Source organism: Pristis pectinata, chromosome 14 (genome assembly GCF_009764475.1).
Source record: "Pristis pectinata isolate sPriPec2 chromosome 14, sPriPec2.1.pri, whole genome shotgun sequence".
Lineage (NCBI taxonomy): Eukaryota > Metazoa > Chordata > Chondrichthyes > Rhinopristiformes > Pristidae > Pristis > Pristis pectinata.
The window spans coordinates 37,620,193-37,642,306 of record NC_067418.1 but is presented as its reverse complement, the minus strand read 5'-3'; the positions used below and the strand labels follow the sequence as shown (position 1 = coordinate 37,642,306).

Genomic DNA, 22,114 nt, shown 5'->3' with positions numbered 1-22,114 from the left:
TGCCCAAATACTATCCACACATCACCTGTAATACTAGAGGATGCAACACACTCAACCACTGCTATACCACCATCAAGAATGCCTCCTGCTCCATCCCTCACCCACACTTTGGTAAATCCTGTGCTTCTTCTGCCTGTGTAGAGACAGACTGAAGAGCATGGCACCAGTGAAGAGGACTACGGAGAGCTGGACATGAGAGGCAGAGGAGAAATCTGGGATTGCTTTGACTTGGTGGACTGGACCTAAACCAATATACCACAGACGTCACTGACTTCTGAAGGACATGCATGGACAAGTGTGTACCCACAAAAACATTCCAAGTCTTCCCCAACCAAAAGTGATGGATGAACCAGGAGATTCATAATCTACTAAGGGTTAGATCTGTGGTGTTCAGGGCTGGCAATCCAGAGTCATACAATTTCAGGTACGACCTTCGGAAGGCCACCGTGAGCGCAGAAGAGGCAATTTCAAACTAAACTGGAATCACAGACAGACTCTCCACAGTTATGGGAGGGCTTGCACAATACATCTTCTTACAAGGCAAGATTGGGTAGCATAGGTGGCAAGGACCCATCACTCCCAGTGGAGCTCAATGCCTTTTATGCACACTTCGATAGGGAGAACTGCAACATACCTACACGAGTCCCCACATCTCCAGATGGCCCTGTAATCTGTCTCTGATGCTGAGATCTGGGGATCCTTCTGGAGGGTGAACCCACGAAAGACATCTGGTCCAGACTGTATACCTGGCCGAGTACTAAAGATCTGTGTGGACCAACTGGCTGGAGTATTTACAGACATATTCAACTTCCTGCCTCTGCAGTCTGAGGTTCCCACCTGCTTCAAAGAGGGAATCTGTTGCACCAGTGCCCAAGAGCATGGTGACCTGCCTTAATTACTACCATCCAGTAGTGCTTACATTAACCATAATGAAATGCTTTGAGAGGTTGGTTTTGGCATGAATCAACTCCTGCCTCAGATGACCTGGATCCACTCCAATTTGCCTACCGCTACAACAGGTCAAAGCAGATGCGATTTCTCTGGGTCTTCACTGCTGCACCATTAGCATTGCCTCAGAAATTGAGGCCAGGATTATGCCTGCAGCTCATCTGTATGGTCTGATGCTCAAATGTGCCTCTGATAAACCCAGCACAAGAGAGGTCCTTTTGGAAGTTTCAATAAAACTAAACTTTTAAACAGCAATGAAACCAGACAAATCAGTTAAAAGGAGAGAACAATAAGAGAATAAACATACCAGCTTCATGACACCTATTCCCTTCTGTTTGGGACAGAGCTCAGAAGTGAGCGCCCTGCTTATAATGTTGCTTCCACAGCAGTCCAACTGAATGAGAAAGTGGGAAGGAAGAGCAAAAAGATAAAATAGCAAGATCCAAATATTACACATCGAACAAGCACATGTTCAGTGTGGTGCGACAACCCGTGGCAAGAAGTCGTTTGAAAACAAATATAACTGTGTCTTACCGCATTATGCAAGGTCACTAACACAGTTTTAGCCTGATCCTTCTTTTCTTTGCTTTGCAGTGGCATCATGTAAGCAGTGGAGGCTTGGTCATAGAATGTCTTAAACTCATTGGCCACCTGTTAAGAGAAGAAAATGCTTAGTTTCCTGAAGCTGAGAGAGGGAAGGGGGAAGGGGAAAATTCAGAGGTGTCAAGAGGGGAAGGACAGGGATATTAAACATCAGCTGTGATTAACAAAAAAACTTTTAGGCAGCAAAGCACATTTGTCACCTGGACAAATCTTGGTCTCCACCCCATCTCAACCATTCCCTCTGTCCTCTCCACAACTAAACACAATTGTTTTCCCACTTCTCCAGTTATGATGGAAGTTCATTGACCTGAATAGCTAACTGTTTCTCTCTCTCCACCAATGCTGTCCAAGTATTTGCAGCATTTACTTTTTTTTTTAAATTTTGGTCACATCTTGCCATAGCCCTGCTGAGGAGACCAGCACATTTTTAACAATAACATACCAGTAATTCATAACCTTTTGCACCAGGTTTTGTAATTCCACATTTTTTTTGTTTTACTATAAACAGATGATTTGTCATCCTGGATTATTCCCAAAATTTCCTCCCATTCCTCTGGAGCTGAGTCATGATGCAAGTACAAGGTGCTGTCTGGCATCTCATTCAAGCTGTCACTCACTGAGCTGGGCATTCCTTGCCCCCCCATATCTGGAAGCAACTCCTCCCCTCCCTCAGTCCAAGTCCGGTAGTCCTGCTCCTCTACTACAGGTCTGGAATTTGTCTCACTGACGCATGACCCAGTAACTTCCTCCTAGTGGCTCTCCCCTTCCACAATGCAGTCATCTTGCCTCCTCTGCCCTTTTCTCAGTACACGATCACTTAACCTCCCTCCTGCCCTGGCAGAAGTCCTGAAAGATTTCTCCACCCAGGTTAAGATTCAAATGTCTACACCCCACTTCCCTTTGAATCAGACCACTAATTATTCTGGACATTTGGCAGGCTGGAGAAGCACAAACCTCATCCTTGTGTACGAATCCCCAGATCCCGGCAGCAACCTCACAAGCAAACAGAACCACCAGACAGACGAAGAACTGAAAGGAGAGAGAGAGAGAGCGCACACAAACACAATATTAAAGCAGCTCATCTTAATAATACCTGCATAGTACAGAGCCCTCCTCATTCAGTATAAACCTGCATATGTTTGATGAAATGAGGAGCTAAAAAAGACATTAAAAAAAGGACTACAGTATTTAAAATCTGTATGTACCAATTTAAAGTTACAATTTCTCTGATAGCTGCATCACTGAGGAACACATTTGGAAGTGGATAGCATCACTTGACCAATGTCAGAGCTGTAGAGTCAAGTGGGGTTGAACACCACTTTGTAAAGCGCCATTTCCAATTTTGTACACCAAGCTCAAAGAAACTAGGTCACCATGCAAAGAATTCATCCTGTTTTTGGTTTTCTCTGCAGTGTTGTACTCCTGCATTAAAAATTCACATTATCTACAAAGTTGTCTTGTGAAGCCAAATGATAAACAAACACCTCATTGTTGAGCTGCCCAAGAAATTAGAGTGGCTGTACATTAAATCAGTCCAGATGAACCTATTTGCTTTAGTTCAAAGACAATGCTATCAGAGTCCAATATTCTTACCCAAGGGGGATTTCCATTAAACACTACACAACAACCACCCTAGGTGCACTACTAATAAGCCACAGACAAACTACGAGCTTTTTATCACAGAAGATTGCATCTGCTTATTTCAACCATCCCAACAAAAGCAATCATCTCTAATGTAAAAAATATTAAATTGGATCACAGTGGAGAGTGGGGAACAGACAGTGAGTCAGAATAAATTGAAGAGCTCAGGACTGTAGTGATGAAGTTTCCACTAGCAACAGCATTAGGGAAAGGGGAGGCTTGTAACGGTCACCAAGGGCTCAAGATCCAGGAGGTAAACTGAGGAAGCTGGAAGAGCCTGTATGATTTGCAAGGGCATGGATGGATCTAAAAGACAAGGAATAGGATCTGCAGGACTGAACGTAATGGAAGTTAGAAAGCAAGAAGATAATTGTGAGGAAAACCTTGTGTGGAAAGGGAGTATAAAATCACATGACCTATTCCTCCCGGGTCTCACAAAAAGAATCATCCAACTACACTTACCTGATAGATTCTAATGAACATAGTGCTTACAGCAGATCAGTGGCCCTGATGGCTCAAGGATCCCATTCACATAATGGAACTCCTATTCAAACACATTCAAAAGCTAGAGTCCAGGTCAAGTGAGGTTTCAATCATCCATTAAACAATCAATATGAACATGGGATGGCCAAATGCTTTGACTTTGATCCATATATGCCAGAAGGTAACTAAGATATCTCCATTGGATGATAAAGCAGCACAAGAGTGGTCACTGCTGGAGAGCATCGTGACCAGATACTAGATTGGAGGAAGCAGATAAGGTGGACTGAGCTCAGCTACAAATTCTCCACAATATGACTGCCTGAAATCCATGTCCCAGGTTCGCACCTGTAGAAGGTCCCCGCTTGATGTATTGGAAGGCAGCTGCCTGCAAAAGGGCAGCAGAGCATGAATCAGCTTCTGAAGGACACTGACCACAGTCTCTTCCATCACCCTGCCTGATTGCTGCCAAGCCAAAGAATTGGGTAATCTGGCAGCACATAGTATTTGGTAAACCAGCTGTGCAGAGGACGACAGCCATACCTTTTAGTTTTAGTGATGACATTGAAATCACCTCAGTGGTTAGAGGGGGAGAAGCCCCAGTGAACGAGTGTGAATGGGGAGTGTTGAAACCTAAAACTTCACAAATAGACTGCAAAATACAAAGGCCCTCGTGTAAACGAGGCTGCGATGTGCACCTCTGCGTCCCGGACTCAACCTCAACTGGATTTCTAAGATTCCATTTCCTGTGCCTGCAAACTGCAAGTGCTGGAGCACTGTGGGAATGATGCCTGGGCTGTGTTTGGACACTGAATCTCTCCCAAGTCTGTTTACAAGCTCCGGAGACAATGTCAGGAAATGCTTTCTCATGCACAAGATGATGGCACAGAACCATTGAAATCATAGATTTTTTACATTTATTTAATTTTGCTTGGATATCTGAAAGAGCCCAAAATGTTTTTGGTGTACATTTTTGATGGGAATTCTCCACTGTGTGTGCACATATTAAGCACCAGGGAAGGGACTTCCTACTTCAGCCACCGTAGCATTTTTTTTTTTAGCATTGTGTGTTCTTGTTCTAATATCTGACATTGATTGGCAGTATGGGGACTACAGTTCCCTTTGCCCCCTTGGTGCAATGCACACTTGCACTATTGCTGAAGTTCAACAGATGCCCACAATCAATGTAAAACTGCAACTACAGGGTTGGAGGTTTTTGCCTTAGTTTCCTGGCACAAAGACACAAGATCTCAAATAACGCTCCTCAAGCCCGAAAGTGATCACAGATTGAAGGACATATGGAATGCCGGAAGAAAGCTTAACAGCACCTATATGGAAGCATGTCAGGGGTGCAAGCCCAGAGGCAGTCTTCACTGCTTTGTTAATTGCATAAATAAACTTGTCCAATGTATAAAGATCTCCTAAAGTTCTTCATGGCAGTGTACTCAAAAATGTGGCTGCAGAGTTAAATAGGGTTGGGGTTCAGGGAGTTGGATTCAAAGGCTGGAGGGTGATGGAAAAGCACAAAGAGCATTTTAGAGCAGCAGAAGTTAAACGGTGGGTGATGCAAGAGGAAGAGCGAAAGCAAAAGGCTGCATTTAAGGACCAGCATGGGGGAGGGTGGGAGGAGAGAAGGAGGTTTGCAAGGCTGTAGAAGACGACAAAAGGTAGGGAGGAACATGGCTAGAATGTTGGCCTGGTTTCTCTTGCACCTTATTGTCTACCTGTACTGCACCTTCTCTGCAACTGTAACACTATTCTGCATTCTGTTACTACTTTTCCCTTGTACTACCTCAAAATACTTGATTTTGAAATGATCTGTATGGATGGCTTGCAAAACTAACATTTCACTGTATTTTGGTACATGTGACAATAATAAACCAATACCAATCTGAGACAATGAGGACAGGGATCAGAGTGATGGGTAGGTGGGTCTCGATTCAAGATAGGACTATTATCAAACAGCAGTGAGAACTGGCTCAGAAATTGAAGAAAGGACAAACAACTGGAGCACTATGACTACAGAGATGCAGAGGGGCTAGGGAGCAGATAGGAGGCAGGGGTTGGCATTGAATAGCTTCACGTAAAGAAACAATGATCTATCCTGAATCCAACACATTGATGCAATCATGAAGACAGCACACTAGTAGCTCTGCTTTCTTCAGAGTTTGAGGAGATTTGGTAATGTCACCGAAGTCTCTTGCAAACTTCTATAGATGTCTAGTGGAGAGCATTTTGACTGGTTGCATACAGCCTGGTATGGAGGCTCCAATGCATAAGATCGCAAGAGGCTGCAGAGGGTTGTAGACCTAACCAGTTCCATCACAGGCACAACCCTCTCCACCATCGAGGACATATTCAAGAGGCAGTACCTCAAGGCAGCAGCATCCATCGTGAAGGACCCTCACCATCCGGGACATGCCCTCTTCTCATTACTACCATCGGGGAGGTACAAGAGCCTGAAGACCCATACTCAATGATTTAGGAACAGCTTCTTACCCTCCATCATCAGATTCTGAAGAGTCCATGAACTATAAACACTACATAGTTATTTTTGCACTATTTTGTAATTTATAGTCATTTATGTCTTTGCACCGTACTGCTGCCACAAAATTTCTCAAAGAGATCAATGATAAAAAACCTGATTCTGATCTACATCTGAATAATGTTACCACAGAAGTGGAGGAAGATAAGGGTCAAATGCTTATTCTAGTGATTAAACTCCAGTAGCCATTAACTGCAGTGGTCTCTTTCCAATGCCCCTCATCTGCCTCAGTGGTCAGGCGAGAGGCATTGAGAAGAGGGCACTGCAGTTAATGCAGAGCTTGACCATGTAACAAGCAGTGGGAAGGGAAGGAGATTTTCATCACACACTCCAGTCCCAATGACATTGTGCATTAAATTAGAGCAGAATGCTGTGGCAAAGATGTGATGAATTGCAACTATTTACAAATTCTAGCTAGTATTTGGGTATGAAGGGATGATTCTAGACATTTTAATGGCAATGAAATCAAAGTTGTACAAGGTTGGTTTTGTCGTCAAGATGTGTTCAGAAAAGGTGGGATGGGAGAAAGCAGAAAAAAATGATTTTAGGACAAGGCAGGAATGAGGGCTGGATGGAAGGAAGGAGGGAGGATTGTGGTAGAGGAAGCCGAACACCGTCACAATCTGAGGGACAAAGTAATCAGACCTGTAAGTGAATGCACAGAGAGACCTGGTTGATGGTGAAAGTGATCTGGAGGTTACCTTTGCTTTCCAGGATACAGCTGAACTGGCTGCTCTTCATACTCAGAAGGAGATGGCTAAGTGACTCTGCAAACCTTTGCCTTAAGGAAGTTGAGAGGGAGGACTGAAGATTCTGTTGAACATAAACCAATCTGTGGTAGAGATGAGGGCGTGGTTGAGCAAGTTGATAATGAACTGAATTGGAAGTAATTTTGGGGAGAATCATGTCCCAGGTGCACACAGAAGAAAATGGTACTGAAAGGGCTCAAACTCGTAAAAGGTAACAAGGAAGTAGCCCTGCCCATGATCAGGTTCATGGGCTTACTGGAGACAAACTACAGAAAATAAAAGGTCAAAGCGTGAATGTTGGTGGTAAGTTAAGGGAAGACTGGCCAGTGAATGGAAAATAATTAGCCTGGGGTGAAGCAACCTTGAGGGAGAAACTCAGTAATAGGGGGAGAGTTAAGGAACAAGGACTATGGATGGTAGATGAGGCTGGAGCTTGGCAACCTGCTGGACAAGGAGGATAGCTGAAAGGATACGAGTGACCAAGGTGAGACTTTGTGAAAAGGACCACCCATTCCAGGGATTTAGGTGGATCAAGTGACTGAAGATTTGGGAAGACATGTCACCACAAAAAAACCTACTTCAATCAAACCCACAATTTCAGTCATCCACGACACATTCCTGGATAGCAAACACCTTGTTCAGTAAAGTTCCAGGTGTGATCTCTGGCTTCTGAAAAGTTAACTGATTTGACTGAAAACTAAGTGCACCCCGCTACCCCTGGGCTTTATTTTTGTTTTGGATGGGTGGGGTGGAAAAGAAACGGTTAGCCAGGGTTCCTTTGTGATTGCTAAAGGAATGATCCTTCTGGGAAACTGCAATCAGGAGCTCAACCAGATTCAGCTGTGATGCCTCCTATGCATCAAGGTACACTGTGCAGCACATGTATAGATCACTCTGAAGTACCTTAAATGCAAAGCACCATTGCTACAAATCCAGCAACACAGTACATGTAGAGGACACTGAGGGGACTAACAACTAGGACCTGCACATTGTCCACTTCCAAATACCCGTTAATATGAGCAGTGAAGGAGCGCATCCACCACTGAGTCACAGGCATTGAAAGGAACCCATTCCAGTGACAAGTGTGAGAATTTCGTTCTGGTGCTAGCAGCCACATTCAGAGTGCAACCTCCCAGGACGAACAATGAACAGCCAAAAAGAGAAGAGAGACCATCTTACCGTTCCCAGCATGCATTGGGATTCCTGGATGGCACCATAGCAACCGAGAAAACCGACAATCATCATCACAGCTCCAACACCAATCAGGATGTAGACTCCTAGGAGGAAAGGACAGTGATTAGCATGAAAAGCAATGCTCCCCATTGGGATTCACATGGCAAATACACAAGATATAATCCAGAATAACTTTTTAAATGCAGCTTTCTGTTGTGCCTGTTCTTTTCTCCTCTGCATGTGTTTTAGGGAAAAACAATTTTAAAGGCAATTTGCAAAAACTCATTTAAACTGCCAGATGATGGCAGGAAGGAACCTTCAGTTGGCTCAAGCATTACTGGGTTACAATTCAGGTCCCTCCTCCTTCACTGCTACCCAGTGACTTCTGCTGGAAGAGTACCAATTGAGGGCAGAATTCAGCTTGCTGATGCCTCCACACTTGACCAGCTGCTGACAATCCCTGTTCAGACCCAAGGAGCTTGGTGTGAATACCATTTATTTCAAGCCTACAGCTGCTGCACATAAGAGGGCGGGAGAATAATGAGCAAGTTCTTTTTTTTTCAAATGGCATTTTTCCTGGAAACAGCACAGGCACCATGGAAATTAAAAGAAAAAATGGAATTCATCCATTGTCATGGAGATGACCAGTGGCACAGCTGGTAGAGCTACTTCCTCAGGGAACCTGCAACCCAGGTTCAATCCCAACTTCCAGTGCTGTCTGGATTGAGTTTGAATGCTTCCCCTAGTTTCCCCCCACATCCTATAGACATCCAGATTGGTAGGTTAATTGCCCAATGTAAATTAACTCTAGTGGGCAGGTGGGTAGTAGAATAAAATTGGATTAGTGCAAATGGGTGCTTGATGGATATGGTGGCCTTGGAGAGCTGAAGGACCCATTTCTATGCTGTATGACTTTGACCAACGAGTATCCAACACATCACCTTTACTCTTGCCCATATTCCATTGAAGGTGGCTTGGTCGAGATTTTAAAAACAGTGAACCTCCGATTTTCCTCAAAGGAAAGGGGGCAGCATCTTAAAATTAGAACATTGCTATTCAGGAGTGAAATCAGCAGCACTTTTTCTGCAAAGGGTTATGAAACCCAGGACCATTCCCCAAATTACAGTGATTACTTGCTACATCACTGTTTTTTGTCAGTTCAGGGTTATCAAGAGATATGGATCAAAAAAAAAGTGAGCAAATGCAAGTGCTAGAAATATTCAGCAGGTCAGACAGCAACTGTGGAGAAAATAAGCATTCATGTTTCAGGTTAATGATCTTTCATTATAAAAAGGGAATAAATGGAGTTGAACTTGAACAACCAGAATTTGACCGATTACCCAAATTTTGTATCTACATCAAACTAGAAAGCTTATTACAAACATAACAAAATAACAATTCTCATGTCTGATCCGTGGATGATTGATATTGACAGTTCTAGCAGAATAGGTTTTTTTTAAACTGAGCTGTAGTTACAGCTCAACACTATTAACTTGTATCTAACAGCAGCAAAGCACTAAATGCAAAGCACACACTGCATTTGGAGGCATTGCAATAAAGATTAGGGAGTAGTCAATGAACCAAATCATGCCACTGATCAGATTAAAGTATGCATCTACTTTGAGGAGTTTTGCAAACCCTTTGCATTGAGATGTTACACTCAGACTTTACCAATACAACTGATTCATGGAAGAACATTGCCTATTACTTCACTTCATTCAACATCTTGAGTGAGTGCCAGCTTTCCATGCATCCCAACATGCTGGCTGGGTTTGTTCAGTCATGGAGCACCCCATCACTCAAAATGAAATCTATAATCCCCTTAGTTAGGATTCAGAAACTAAAAGATCGAAGCATTTTCCCCAGTGGATATCCAAAAGGACAAGTAAATGTCATATCACAATCACTGAATATTGATTTCATATCTTTCATAATGTATTTAGTTAATGTTTCACATCAGGAAAAACACCTCTCCTCAGCAAGAACTTCCATGTTCACCTGATCCAATGAAAATGTCAGATAGAATTGAGTTGAAGCAAGCATCTAATAGACCATAAATTCAGCACTCCATGCCCCAGGCTGGAACTTGAACTTACAACCTACTGATTGTGGGTAGCAGTTATACTCCATGACAGTGGATTTCCTCCCCACATCAAGGATGTGCTAGTAGGTTAATTGGCCACTGTAAATTACCCCTATACTAAGGGGTAATTTATAGTATCCAATTAATCTACTAGCAAAAATGAAATTCATGGACATGCATGACAGAATAAGTTTTGCAGGAGTACAGAGAAATGAGAACCCACATGGACCCAATGACTTCCTGTGTTGTCACAAGTTAATAAATGCAAAATAAAACACACTGCCTGCAGGAGACATCACTAATCATGCCACTGATCAGATTACAATATGCATCTGTTTTGATGAGGACAGTGTTCTACAAACCCTTTGTATTGAGATGGAACATCACCAACTCAAAAAAATTATTAAACACATCCAATCCCATGCTGGCTCTAGTGCCAGGATTCAGATAAAAGCCTCAGACATCTGCACTTTAAAGCTCATTTTCTTGCTCTGACATGCTACCAATCAAGTCCAGGCACACTGTTCGTACAATGACTGAGAATGGTAACATGGCACTGAGTCACCTACTAGAGAAATCCAATGGGAACCAGACAGCCCACCAAGTCAGCCAGGGCCTCAAGTGCCTTTTATGACTGCAATTTGACCTCTGTACATTTGTGCTTTGAACTTGCAGCACCTTCAGTAACTTGGGTGTGGGAATTTTTGCCCAGTCATATGCACTTTGAGATCTATTCTGATTGTTCTGGATCAGAATGAGACTACAGTGGAGATGTAGTTTTCTACACAAATGCTGCTGCTCCCATTTCTCCAGCATTCCTTGTTGAGCAGCTTCTTAAGAAATCTTTCTATGGGTTTAATGGAGTAGGAGAGAGAAATAGCGAAGATACAAATAAACTATTTTACAAGAGTCATATCGCTATCAGACATGATCTTCTCACAAACATAATAGGAAGTGTGAGAGCATTCAAAAATCAACTCTTTCCTATCCACCCTGGTCCCTTGTAGCTCTAGACTTGGTGGGCACATACACCGGTTACAAGCAGGAGATAGCGAGAGGCATTGAATCTGGAAAATATTACTGTAATGAGCTCCAGACTCTGCATTAGGCACAATGATTTACTATGAAAATATCTGTAAAAGCAAACAGTACGATATCATTACCATACAGGGATACAAGGTAGCAAGGAAAGAGGAACAAACAGGGGTCCTATAGCATTACAGCACTTGCTGTGTCCCACACTCAGCAAACACCCAAAACACACCTTCACTAGTTGCCTCCTCAAATGTAGACATTTTAAGCATTGAGAGTTTAATTTCAACCTCCTGGTTTGTTTAGTACCAGGATGGTGCAAATTGTACAGCAATGGCTTTTCAAAGGTCTTGTTTCCATCTCAAGCAGCATGCAAGCATTCATGAAGCACCGCAAGACTGAAGGTGATAAGATAACATCCCAATGGCTTGCAACAAACACAGGGAGAGGAGTAGCCCATTGCGCCATTTGAGCCTGCTTCATCATTCAACACTCATGGCTCCATCTCAATGTCTTGTTCCACTCTCACCTCATTTCTCTTGATGCTGAAGAAATTCATCTCCTTCCCAAATATATTCCACTCTGGGTTCCAGTCTTCTGTGCAAGAGAATTCCACAACTTCACCACTCAGTGAGAGAAACCTCTCAATCCTAAATTCCATATCCAGAGATTATCCAGTGACCCATTATGGAAAACACCCTTCCTGCTTCCAGCCAGTCAAGCTCCATCAGAATCTTACATGTTTCACTTCAGTGAATGCAGACCCAGTCAACCCAATTTTTCCATGTACAACAGTCCCACCATCCCAAGAATCAGTCTGGTGAACTTTCATTGTACTCCTGAGGTAGGGAATCCAAAACAGCACACAATACTCCAGGTGTGGTCTCACCATGCCTTGTATAATATCCTTGCACTAGTACTTAAATTCTCTCACTATGAAGGCCAACAGACCATTTGCTCTTTTAACTGCATGGACACAGATCCCTTTGTGCATCAATATTTCCCATTTAAAAACAAAGCAACACCCTGTCTTTTGGTTTTTAGTTCACATTTATACACCATAAACTGTATTTGCCAAGTATTTGTCCACTCACTCAGCTTGTCTCAATCACCGTTTTGTGTGGGATTGCAAGTTGCAAGAAAGATGCAGCTTTGTATCGTTAGCAAACACAGAAGTATTACATTCCCTCATCCAAATCATTGATAGATATAGTGAATCCCTGAGAGAGCCTACTAGTTAGCACTTGCCAACCTGTGAACGACCCATTTATTCCTACTTGGGTTTATCATCCAATTTTCTCTCCATGCAATTACATTACTCCCAATTGCTTGTTTAATTTTGCATACTAATCTTATTTTAATCTGAAAATCCAAATAACCACATCCACCAATTCTCCATCATCTATTCTACAACTTACATCCTCAAAACTTCAAGTGGTTTGTCAATCATGCTCCTTTGATAAATCCATGATACTTTGTCTAATACTGCTCATATTTTTAAGTATCCTATTATCATATTCTTTAAAAAAGATTCTAGCATTTTCCCTGCTCCTGATATTAAACTAACCAGTCTGTAATCACACTTTCTCTCCTTCATTTTTCTCCAAACAGAGTTACATTTGCCACCCTCTAATCTGCAGGAACCATATCTACAAGTGTTTGGAACATGACAACCAATGCATTCGCTATTTCCATGGCTACCTCTTATTCTGGGATGCAGATTTGGCCTGGGGAATTTATTGCCAGTCCCATTAATTTCTCCAGTACTTCTCTTTCCCCGCCCCCCCACCCCCCCACTCCTCCTTTTCATTAGACCCCTACAGCATTTCTCCTAGCCCTGGAACATCATACCATTGGTTCCACGAGGTAAAATTGAACTCTACCTATTGCACACAAATATCAGATGAAGAATTTGCTTTGTGGAATAAATTGTTAGCATGGAAAATTCCAGCCACGAAGCCAATGTAAATTGCAGTTTGCATTTAAACAGGATCCATTGCCAAACTCTCTTCAGAACATGGACATTGCGAGGCCCCAATGTATTCAAGATGTTCTCCTCATCTCCCCAGAGAGGGAGTCAGATATAGTGCCTGCCATTCCAGAGAGAAGTCAGTACCTCAGATAAGTCAGTTCCTCCACAGAGAAAGGCACTGTGTGTGCTAGATATTATCTGTGCTTCTAACAGGGACAAGGCTAATCAAGTTCCAAGACTGATTTAAGAGAATTCCTGAACTTATTCTTTGTTAACTTGAAATTTAAAAAACATCTACTCCCATTATAAAAGGTGACAAGTGAAAAGCAAAAAGCAGTGGTGCTTGTTAATCCAGCCAACACAAACTGGAAACATTCTGGGAAAGGAATCAGAAGTGAAAAACATGCCCATGATGCACTTCTAAAAGCACACACACATCCTCAGGCCTGTCCAGCTGATGCCTTGCTCAGTTCTGCTCTTCTCCATTGCCCTATCCAAGAATCAGCCTCATTCATACAACTTTCACCACAAACTAGTGCCACAGGTGTTAAATGCCAGACTGGAAGTTGCTGTATGTTGTTAATCCAAACAACTGAGGTGAACTTCCAAAAAGCACAGTAACCATCAGATTACCAGAAAACATCCATCTGCTCCTGATGGCTCTATTCTAGGTTCAGGTTTGCAACAAACTCCTCTTGTTCTAGGCTGGTATTAAGTCCATTAAACGCAGTCAACTGATATCATCATCTGGTGACACAAAAGACTGCAGATGCTGTAATCTGGAGCAAAAAAGACTGCTGGAGGAATTCAACAGGTTGACCAGCATCTGTGAAGGCCGAGGGATGGCTGACATCCACATCAGTCCCATCTTCTTGATCTCATCACCTTCTGTTAATGCAGTCAGTTTGTGTTCGATTTCAGGTGGAAGATAGTTTAAAAGATGTGATTATATACATTGAACAATGAATATTCAAGCAAATTTTAACTAACACCTCCATATCACAAGGCAGAAGGGAGAAATACAATTTTGTTCTAAACATGAACAGTAGGGAATTTAGTCCCTCAAGCAAATTCTGTCATTTAATTAGATCATAGTCAATCTATACCTCAATTCCATTTAAGCACATATTATTCAGATCCCTTGATACCCTTGCATAGCAAAACTATTGATTGGAACCTTGGCAAATGCAGTGATCTGGTGCCAATAGCTATCTAGGAAAGTTTCAGAATTCCTCTACTTCTAGTTATAGGCCGTATCTCAAACAGCAATGAGGTGGAGTACAGGAAGGAGATAGAGAGCTTAGTGGAATGGTGTCATGACAACAACCTTGCGCTCAATGTCAACAAAACAAAAGCTGGTCATTGACTTCAGGAAAGGGGGTGGTGTACATGCACCTGTCTACATTAATGGTGCCAAGATCGAGAGGGTTGAGAGCTTCAAGTTCCTGGAAGTGAACATCAACAACCTGTCCTGCTCAAATCACGTAGATGCCACAGCCAAGAAAGCTCACCAATGCCTCTACTTCCTCAGGAGGCTAAAGAAATTTGGTTTGTCCCCTTTGACTCTCACCAACTTTTACTGATGCACCATAGAAAGCATCCTATCCAGATGTATCACGGCTTGGTATGGCAACTGCTTTGCCTAGGACCGCAAGAAACTGCAGAGAGCTGTGGACGCAGCCCAGCGCATCATGGACACCAGCCTCCCTTCCTTGGACTCTGTCTTTACCTCTTGTTGTCCTGGCAAAGCAGCCAGCATAATCAAAGACCCAACCCACTCAGGACATTCTCTCTTCTCTCCTCTTTCATCAGGTAGAAGATACAGGAGCCTGAGGGCACATACCACCAGACTTAAGGACAGCTTCTACCCCACTGTGATAAGACTATTGAACGGTTCCCTTATACAATGAGATGGACTATGACCTCACGATTTATCTTGTTGTGACCCTGCACCTTATTGCACTGCACTCTCTCTGTAGCTGTGACACTTCACTCTGTACTGTTATTATTTTTACCTGTACTACATCAATGCACTCTGTACTAACTCAATGTAACTACTCTGTGTAATGAATTGACCTGTATGAATGGTGTGCAAGACAAGTTTTTCACTGTACCTCAGTACAAGTGACAATAATAAACCAATACCAAAAGATACTTCCTGATTTCACTCCTGGATAGAGTTTTATTATAACGTTTGTCCCCCTGTATAACTCAGATCTCAAAAAGAAAATGATACTATCTCGTCGTAGCCATTTCAGTGGCAACTCCTAGATCTGGACTCTGCTCATTAGAGATACTACTGCCAAATAGGTTGTTTCCCTCTGAGCATCGCAATTCAACAAGCACTAAAGATGAATTATCATGCTGGGAAGATTACATCAACTCTTGCAGGTTCCTGATCCCGTTCAGAGTGGGCTTTCAGGAGGCATGTATTTTCTAAAGAGAAACTGGGCAAAATAAGAAAGCACTGGACATGCTCAGCAGATTCAATATTTCCAATGGGTCCTGTACCAGAACTGGGTCAATATGGGGAAACATTAACATTCCTTCCACCTCCATAGACCAGTGACATGGCTTCTGTTTCTCCTGCTTTAATACTGTCTAGTACATCTAGCAATTTCTAACTTGCCTGCCCAAAACTTGGAATGTTTTTACTTCAGATTTCCAACACTGGAGGCATTATGTTTCACATACTTGCTTACAATATAGAACTGTTAATTGGAGGTTTCTGAATAATCTTCCATCAACACAAGTTGAAGAAGTCCAGACTAGAACTGTTTCCTCCTGGCACTATGGCTTTGACACAAGGTGCTAATGCTAAATACTTTTAGCAGCTATACCCAAACACTCACCACCTCAGCTGGCTCACTTTACTGGAAGTGTTCATTTGAAAATTAATTAGTCAAAAGTTTGATATTAAAAGTTTGCTGATCCAGATTATTCACATCAGCTAACCTCAGTGTTCGCTACTTCCACTCAAGCTTTTCCTGTCGTCCTTCAAGCCAGCTGTCTCATTTCCGATGTCTCAGTTGGATTCCCAATACAGCAAAGTATATTTAAACTGGATATAAACACTGCACTTCCTGACATAGTGGGACTAGTGTGGTAACTAATTGTCTCCTTAATATGCAGAGCCAGAGAACAGCTCAACTAGCTTTCAAAATTTATTTTTAGGACAGTGACAATACTGCAAAGACACACACAATGCCTGTTTGTTGATTTGAGCTGCTAGCTGTAGGCTAGCAGTTGTTTCCTGCCCCACCCCCCCCAACCAAGTAGCATTCACAGAAATCACTAAAATGTGGAACTGAATCCTGGATATGACAGACCCAAGCAATGTTTTTCCACCAATGAATACAAACTTATGACTGACTGGCAACTTTCATTTTTCTCGTGCCTGCCCACAAATGATCAAAGTTGCCAAATCAAATGAAAATCTCAAACCCCAGGTTGCTAGACCATCACTGCACTACCGTACCAAAATGATACTGTAATAAGAAACTGACAACTAAATGTTGCTAGAAACCTGATGATTTCTCCTCATCTTTCTGGTCCGTTTATTGAATTGTTCAATACAGTTTCTAACATACAAGTTCCTGATGGAGCTCAATGGCACCAGGGCCCCACTGTTACTTAAACAGACCAGACTGTCTCCTCAAGGAATAAGACCATGTATGACATCCTTTACACCATTTGGTCACAGAAGTACAGAGGCATTCTAATGCCAGATAACCCATTCAGCTCCAGACACCATTCCCTTTCCAGTTAACATGTCTCACACACCCAAAGCCATTTCCATTTCTCCACCAGGTCACAGCTACTAAATATCTAACAATCTTCTTGTCTCCAGTCTACCAACCCTACATCAGTGCCACAGGAGTGTGCTCAAATTTCATAATTGCCCCTGCAACCCATCTAGTTAACATCAGCTCAGGAGCAATCCCATCCCTCATTATTCCCTTGCAACCTATTCAACCACACACATCCATCTTTCCACCAGTCACCTACATTAGGGGGTAATTAAAGCAACACTAAACTGATAACCAGCAGCTACACTACCTGCAGCACCATTACGCCTCCCAGCTCAGAATAACTTCAGACCATAAAATACTGACATCCCCTTGTGCAGAGTTCTCACCCGGCACTTGCCCGTGACAACAACAGCCATATCCAGAGGAGTAATATCAGAGTATGGACAGGTGAGAATCAGCCACCACTCAAGGACATATTGAGTGTAGATCTCTCTGGCTGACTTGTTGTAGACAGAGTTCAGTTACACATTGCATCTGGCTGGGCAAGCTGTATCAGTTCGCCGAAAATTAAGTGGAATGCCTGGGTAATGGTCTCATTCAGATCATCTCACTATGGCTTTCCAGTAAGAAAAAGACCGTGGACAGACATGTTAAACTATTCAATCTTCCCATTCCAAATGCTTCCCCCTCTCCCTTTTCTAGTCCTTCACAAACTACACGTGATACTTCCAATGCTCTCCAGTTTCCCACTTGCAGAGCCAATCTTCTTTTCACTGTGGATGTCCACTCCCTCTAAATCTCCATGCCACAAATGGCCCAATCAGTTCCCACTCCTACATTGAACATTTTCTTAGTGGACTTCATCCAAGAGTAAGGTGTCACTATAGCAACAGATGTGGACTCTAGATATTCTTGCTTTATTATGAGACATTCTTCGCTCCAGAACTACACAGATCCTTTTTCTATGGCTACTTATACTATCTATGCAGTTTCCTCACTAACTAGAAAGACAAACCTACACTACATGTGGGTTCTTTGCCTTCACCTCCAAATTTTGAAGTCCAAGAGGCTATATCCCTGGTTTCTCCATCTCAGTGGCAATGTCACGCTGCACACCAGGAGCAAGTCCCTCCAATCAGGACAGAGATCTCACTATTGCCAGTCACATTTGATCAGCATCTTCATTTCAACCCAGGGGCAACCAAGGGTATAGTCCTCTCAATGATCACTAAATGTATTAGAGAGGCTTGTGCATCTGGTTTTGTGTGGAACTTATTTAACACCCCCCTCCCACATAGTCAAAATTAAATCATGTGCCCCCCACCCCCCAATCCCTTGCTTTGAGAACCATGATTGGCTTTTCCTTGTCCTCAGACGCCACATTCAAAAGATCCTCTGCAACCTCTTCTTGCATGGCCATCATCTTCCTTTAGCATTTGGAAGGGATCCTTCCTTCCACATCACCTTGCTCCAATCTTCCACCGGCTTCTATGACTTCTTTCCATGCTAGCACAAGATACGCTGCATTGACCCCTCACCACTTCCACTTGCAGCAGCCAAGGCCCTACACACATTTCAGTAAAAGTGACTCACAAATACTTAGAATTATGGAATAGTGCAGCAACAAGGCTGTTGTTCAGTCAGACTCAGCAATCTCCTTTGAGAGAGTTGATTCCATTTATTCTTCCTATTTCCGCACTTTTTGCTTTTCAACTGCTTAGGCAGTGCATTCCAAATCCCCTCTAGTCTCTGAATACAAAAAATCTTCATGATCTCTGCTCTTTAATTCAGTGATGTTAGATCCTCTGGTTATCAACCTTTTAGTCACTGGAAAAAGTTATTATTTACTCTATAGATGATTTTTGAAGCACATATCAAATCTATTATCTGCCTCCAGTCCTAAACAGAGCTTCACCATTCTATTCACAAGTGCAATCCCTCATTAGAGGCAATTTAAAGTTCTTCTGCATGTTTGCCAAAGCCTTCCAGAAAATATGGTGTCCAGACTGTGATGCAACACTGCAGCAGGGAATGAACACAACTTCCTAGCTTTGTATTTTATGCCTCTATTTAAAAATCTCAGGATCCCAATTGCTTAATTGTTTCCTGTCACCTCCTTTTAAAGTAGCTTAATGTTCTGGCACACCAACTCCTCCACACCAAACACATATTGTGTGATCGCTTTGCTGAACATCTCCAGTCTATAGCAGTTATGACCCCAAGTTTCTGATCAATTATCATTTTAATTCTCTGCCACACACTCATTTATACTCCTGTGCCTCACCACCATTATTCTAGTTCTTTTAATTTGGAAATTTAGACTCATTGCATTAAACCATTGCTGATCTAGCCTCCATTCCCCTCCCTACCACCACACACACACACACACACAGTGGGCACCAAGGATTCAGCTGTTGCCGCTTGCAGCTCCATTGGATCCATCCATTTCTCTTTGTGAACCATTACTATTCACTCCCTTTACCTGAAAACCATTTCTTGTTAATTAATGACTCCTGCCTCCCACTATTACATCTTCCCTTTGCAATTTCCTTTTCATTTCTGAGAGGTCAATCTGAATGTTAATTGCTTCTCTCCACAGATGCTATCTGACACACTGAGTACTTTTAAATTCAGATTTCCATCATCTACAGTTTTATTTTGGGACCAATTTTGTGTTGCATTATCACTTCAAATAATTTTGCTACTATTCATGATATCTCTAACATGTGCAACACACTCAAAGTAGTCTCTGCAGGCACAATCAATGTCCAGCAAAAAAAGTATGCAAGTGGACTGCTGTTCTCGTCCATTTATAAATGAACGCACCCAATATTTTAGTCAGAATGAAAATCCAAATGGCTGCACTTCAACTTCCAAAAATGGCACATTTCTGTTCATCTAGAATTCACTCCTTTCTACAAAGCTGCTGGCCACCACTCTCCTCTGGAGCTTTGGTTAATTCCCAGTAACCACAGTTACTACTAGCTGTGGCAAACAGGAGAATGCAGGTAATATTCTTTCATCACACAAGATTTGGCATTGGCCGTGTCCATTTATTCCTCCTGCAGATCATATGAACTGCCCCAGATATCTCCAACCCTACGACCCCTCCAAACTCAATACCCTCCAACTCACTTTGTAATGAACAAGGTCTCCAAGGCATTAAGATTTGAGACAAGAGACTCAGATACTGGAATCTGGAGCAACAAACAGCCCCATTATTTCCACTCTTCCCTTCTCCATCTGCCCATCACCCCATCTCACCTAGATCCATCTATCACTTGCTGCCACCTTCCCTCCATCTTTCATTCCAGAAGAAGGGTCTCAACCCAAAATGTTGAGTCATTTCCTGCCACAGATGCTGCCTGACCTGCAGAGTTCCTCCAGCATTTTGTTTGTTGCTGTTGATTTGGGCTGTTTAATCCAGTTACTTGTTCGAAAATCTGAATGCACTGCAATCTACAGTATACAAATAAAAAGCACGGCAAATGCAGGCAGCTAGCTGGTGTTGGCTAATATTGATCACACTCTGGTGCATTCACTCAGACAGTCTATCACTGAAGGCAACTGTGGACAACTTAATGACCCAATAGAATTTGTGTTGTGAGAGTGACTAGAGAACATTTGCACTGTGAGGAAGAGCACAACTAGATGCCATCGATACAAAATAATCAAGAAAACCAAAGGGAATTCAGAAGAGACTCCTTAACCAAAGAGCGGCAAGAATGTAACTTGCTCCTACAAGGAGTTGAAGTGAATGGTATGGACCCGTTTAGTGATAGGTCAGGAAAACACAAGGGAGGAGGGAATGGATAGCGAAACAGATAGATTTAGAGGTAAGGAAAATGGAGGCTTAAGTGGAACACAAATTCTAGCGTGGAGTAAATGTTTCAGATTTCCATTCCATCTGTATAACCCACAAGTCTCCCACTCTGATTTTTATTTCTTTCACCCTTGCCAATTCCCCAACAGCATCAGCCCTGGAGGGCAGGAGGGGAGATGGATAGGGAGAAAAACTTCCAAGTTACACTGGTACAAGTGACGACTCCCACGGGAGTGGACGTGGGAGGGGATCAGCAGGCTTGCTTGGCGCTCAGTGGCTGCAAATCAGGCTGCCAGAGATCTTCAAGTAGAAAGGACAGGTCCCAAATCAGCAGGCCTGTAGCTTGTCTGATAATCAACAAACAACTGAAGCTGGAAACCAGAAATAAAAATAAGTTCCAGTTCCAAGGAAGAATCTTTAACCTAATTCTGTTTCTTGTTCCATATACACTGCCTGTCCTGATGAGTGTTTCCTGCATTCTCCATTTTTACTGCAGCTGTGCAAGCCATCAGTTTGCGGGGAAAACCATTCTACCATTCAAAATGTCCACCCATCCAGCTTCTCATGTTAATATAGCCAAAAGAAAGGGAACAAGCATTCCTTGTGGCCAGAGAGATCCCAACTGGGGAGCTGGCTGGAAATGTCATAAAACAAGGGCAAGGCAGCTGGCCAGCTAGAAATAATGAATGGAAAAGCAACCAAGCCAACATTCTTGCTCAGCTAACTCAGTCAGTCATCCCAGGAAAGGAATCATTCAGTTGTTTGCACAATATATAATATCATGCCAGATAATCACCAGGGCGACACAGTCACATGAAAATGGTCACAAATGTGTTGTTTAGTCATGTTTATAACCAAAATGCAAAAGACGCCTGTGGAGAACTGTCGTGAGTTTCCCCATCAGTATATACACTGCTGCTTAGATCTCAATCTAGCCACCAACGTACAAAAATATTTTGCCTGGATTCATGTATACAACATTGACTGATCCCAGGAGAATTCTCTAGCACAACACTGCAGCACTTCTGCAGCAACTAATGTCTTGTAAATAGCACAGTAATGCTGCTCAAAATGTTCAAACCTCTAACTTCTAACATTGACCTGTACACTGAGCGGTTAGTTCATGCAATAATCAAACTCTCAAGGCATACAGCAGTTCACTTCTGATAGATTACTATGCAAGCAACCGTACTAATTTGCACCTAGGATGTCACCACAAACATACCAGATCAATGCACTGGTTGAGGAAGAAATTCAAGGAGGAATCATAGGCAAAAGTTCCACTTTCTTTGTGAAATTATTGGATTGTTTTT

At 42.6% G+C, this 22,114-nt stretch overlaps 1 protein-coding gene across 3 annotated transcripts in view; it reads right to left on the bottom strand.

The window, feature by feature from the left end:
• Positions 1 to 22,114, bottom strand: part of cd81a (CD81 molecule a) — a 60,733-nt gene that overhangs the window by 5,572 nt on the left and 33,047 nt on the right. For all 3 annotated transcript variants that reach the window (XM_052028911.1, XM_052028913.1, XM_052028914.1), the window contains exons 3-6: positions 8,146 to 8,243; positions 2,506 to 2,580; positions 1,483 to 1,599; positions 1,256 to 1,342 (exon numbers count right to left, since the gene is read on the bottom strand). In XM_052028911.1, the coding sequence (XP_051884871.1) occupies positions 1,256 to 1,342; positions 1,483 to 1,599; positions 2,506 to 2,580; positions 8,146 to 8,243 (377 nt within the window). The remainder of the gene's footprint in view (positions 1 to 1,255; positions 1,343 to 1,482; positions 1,600 to 2,505; positions 2,581 to 8,145; positions 8,244 to 22,114) is intronic.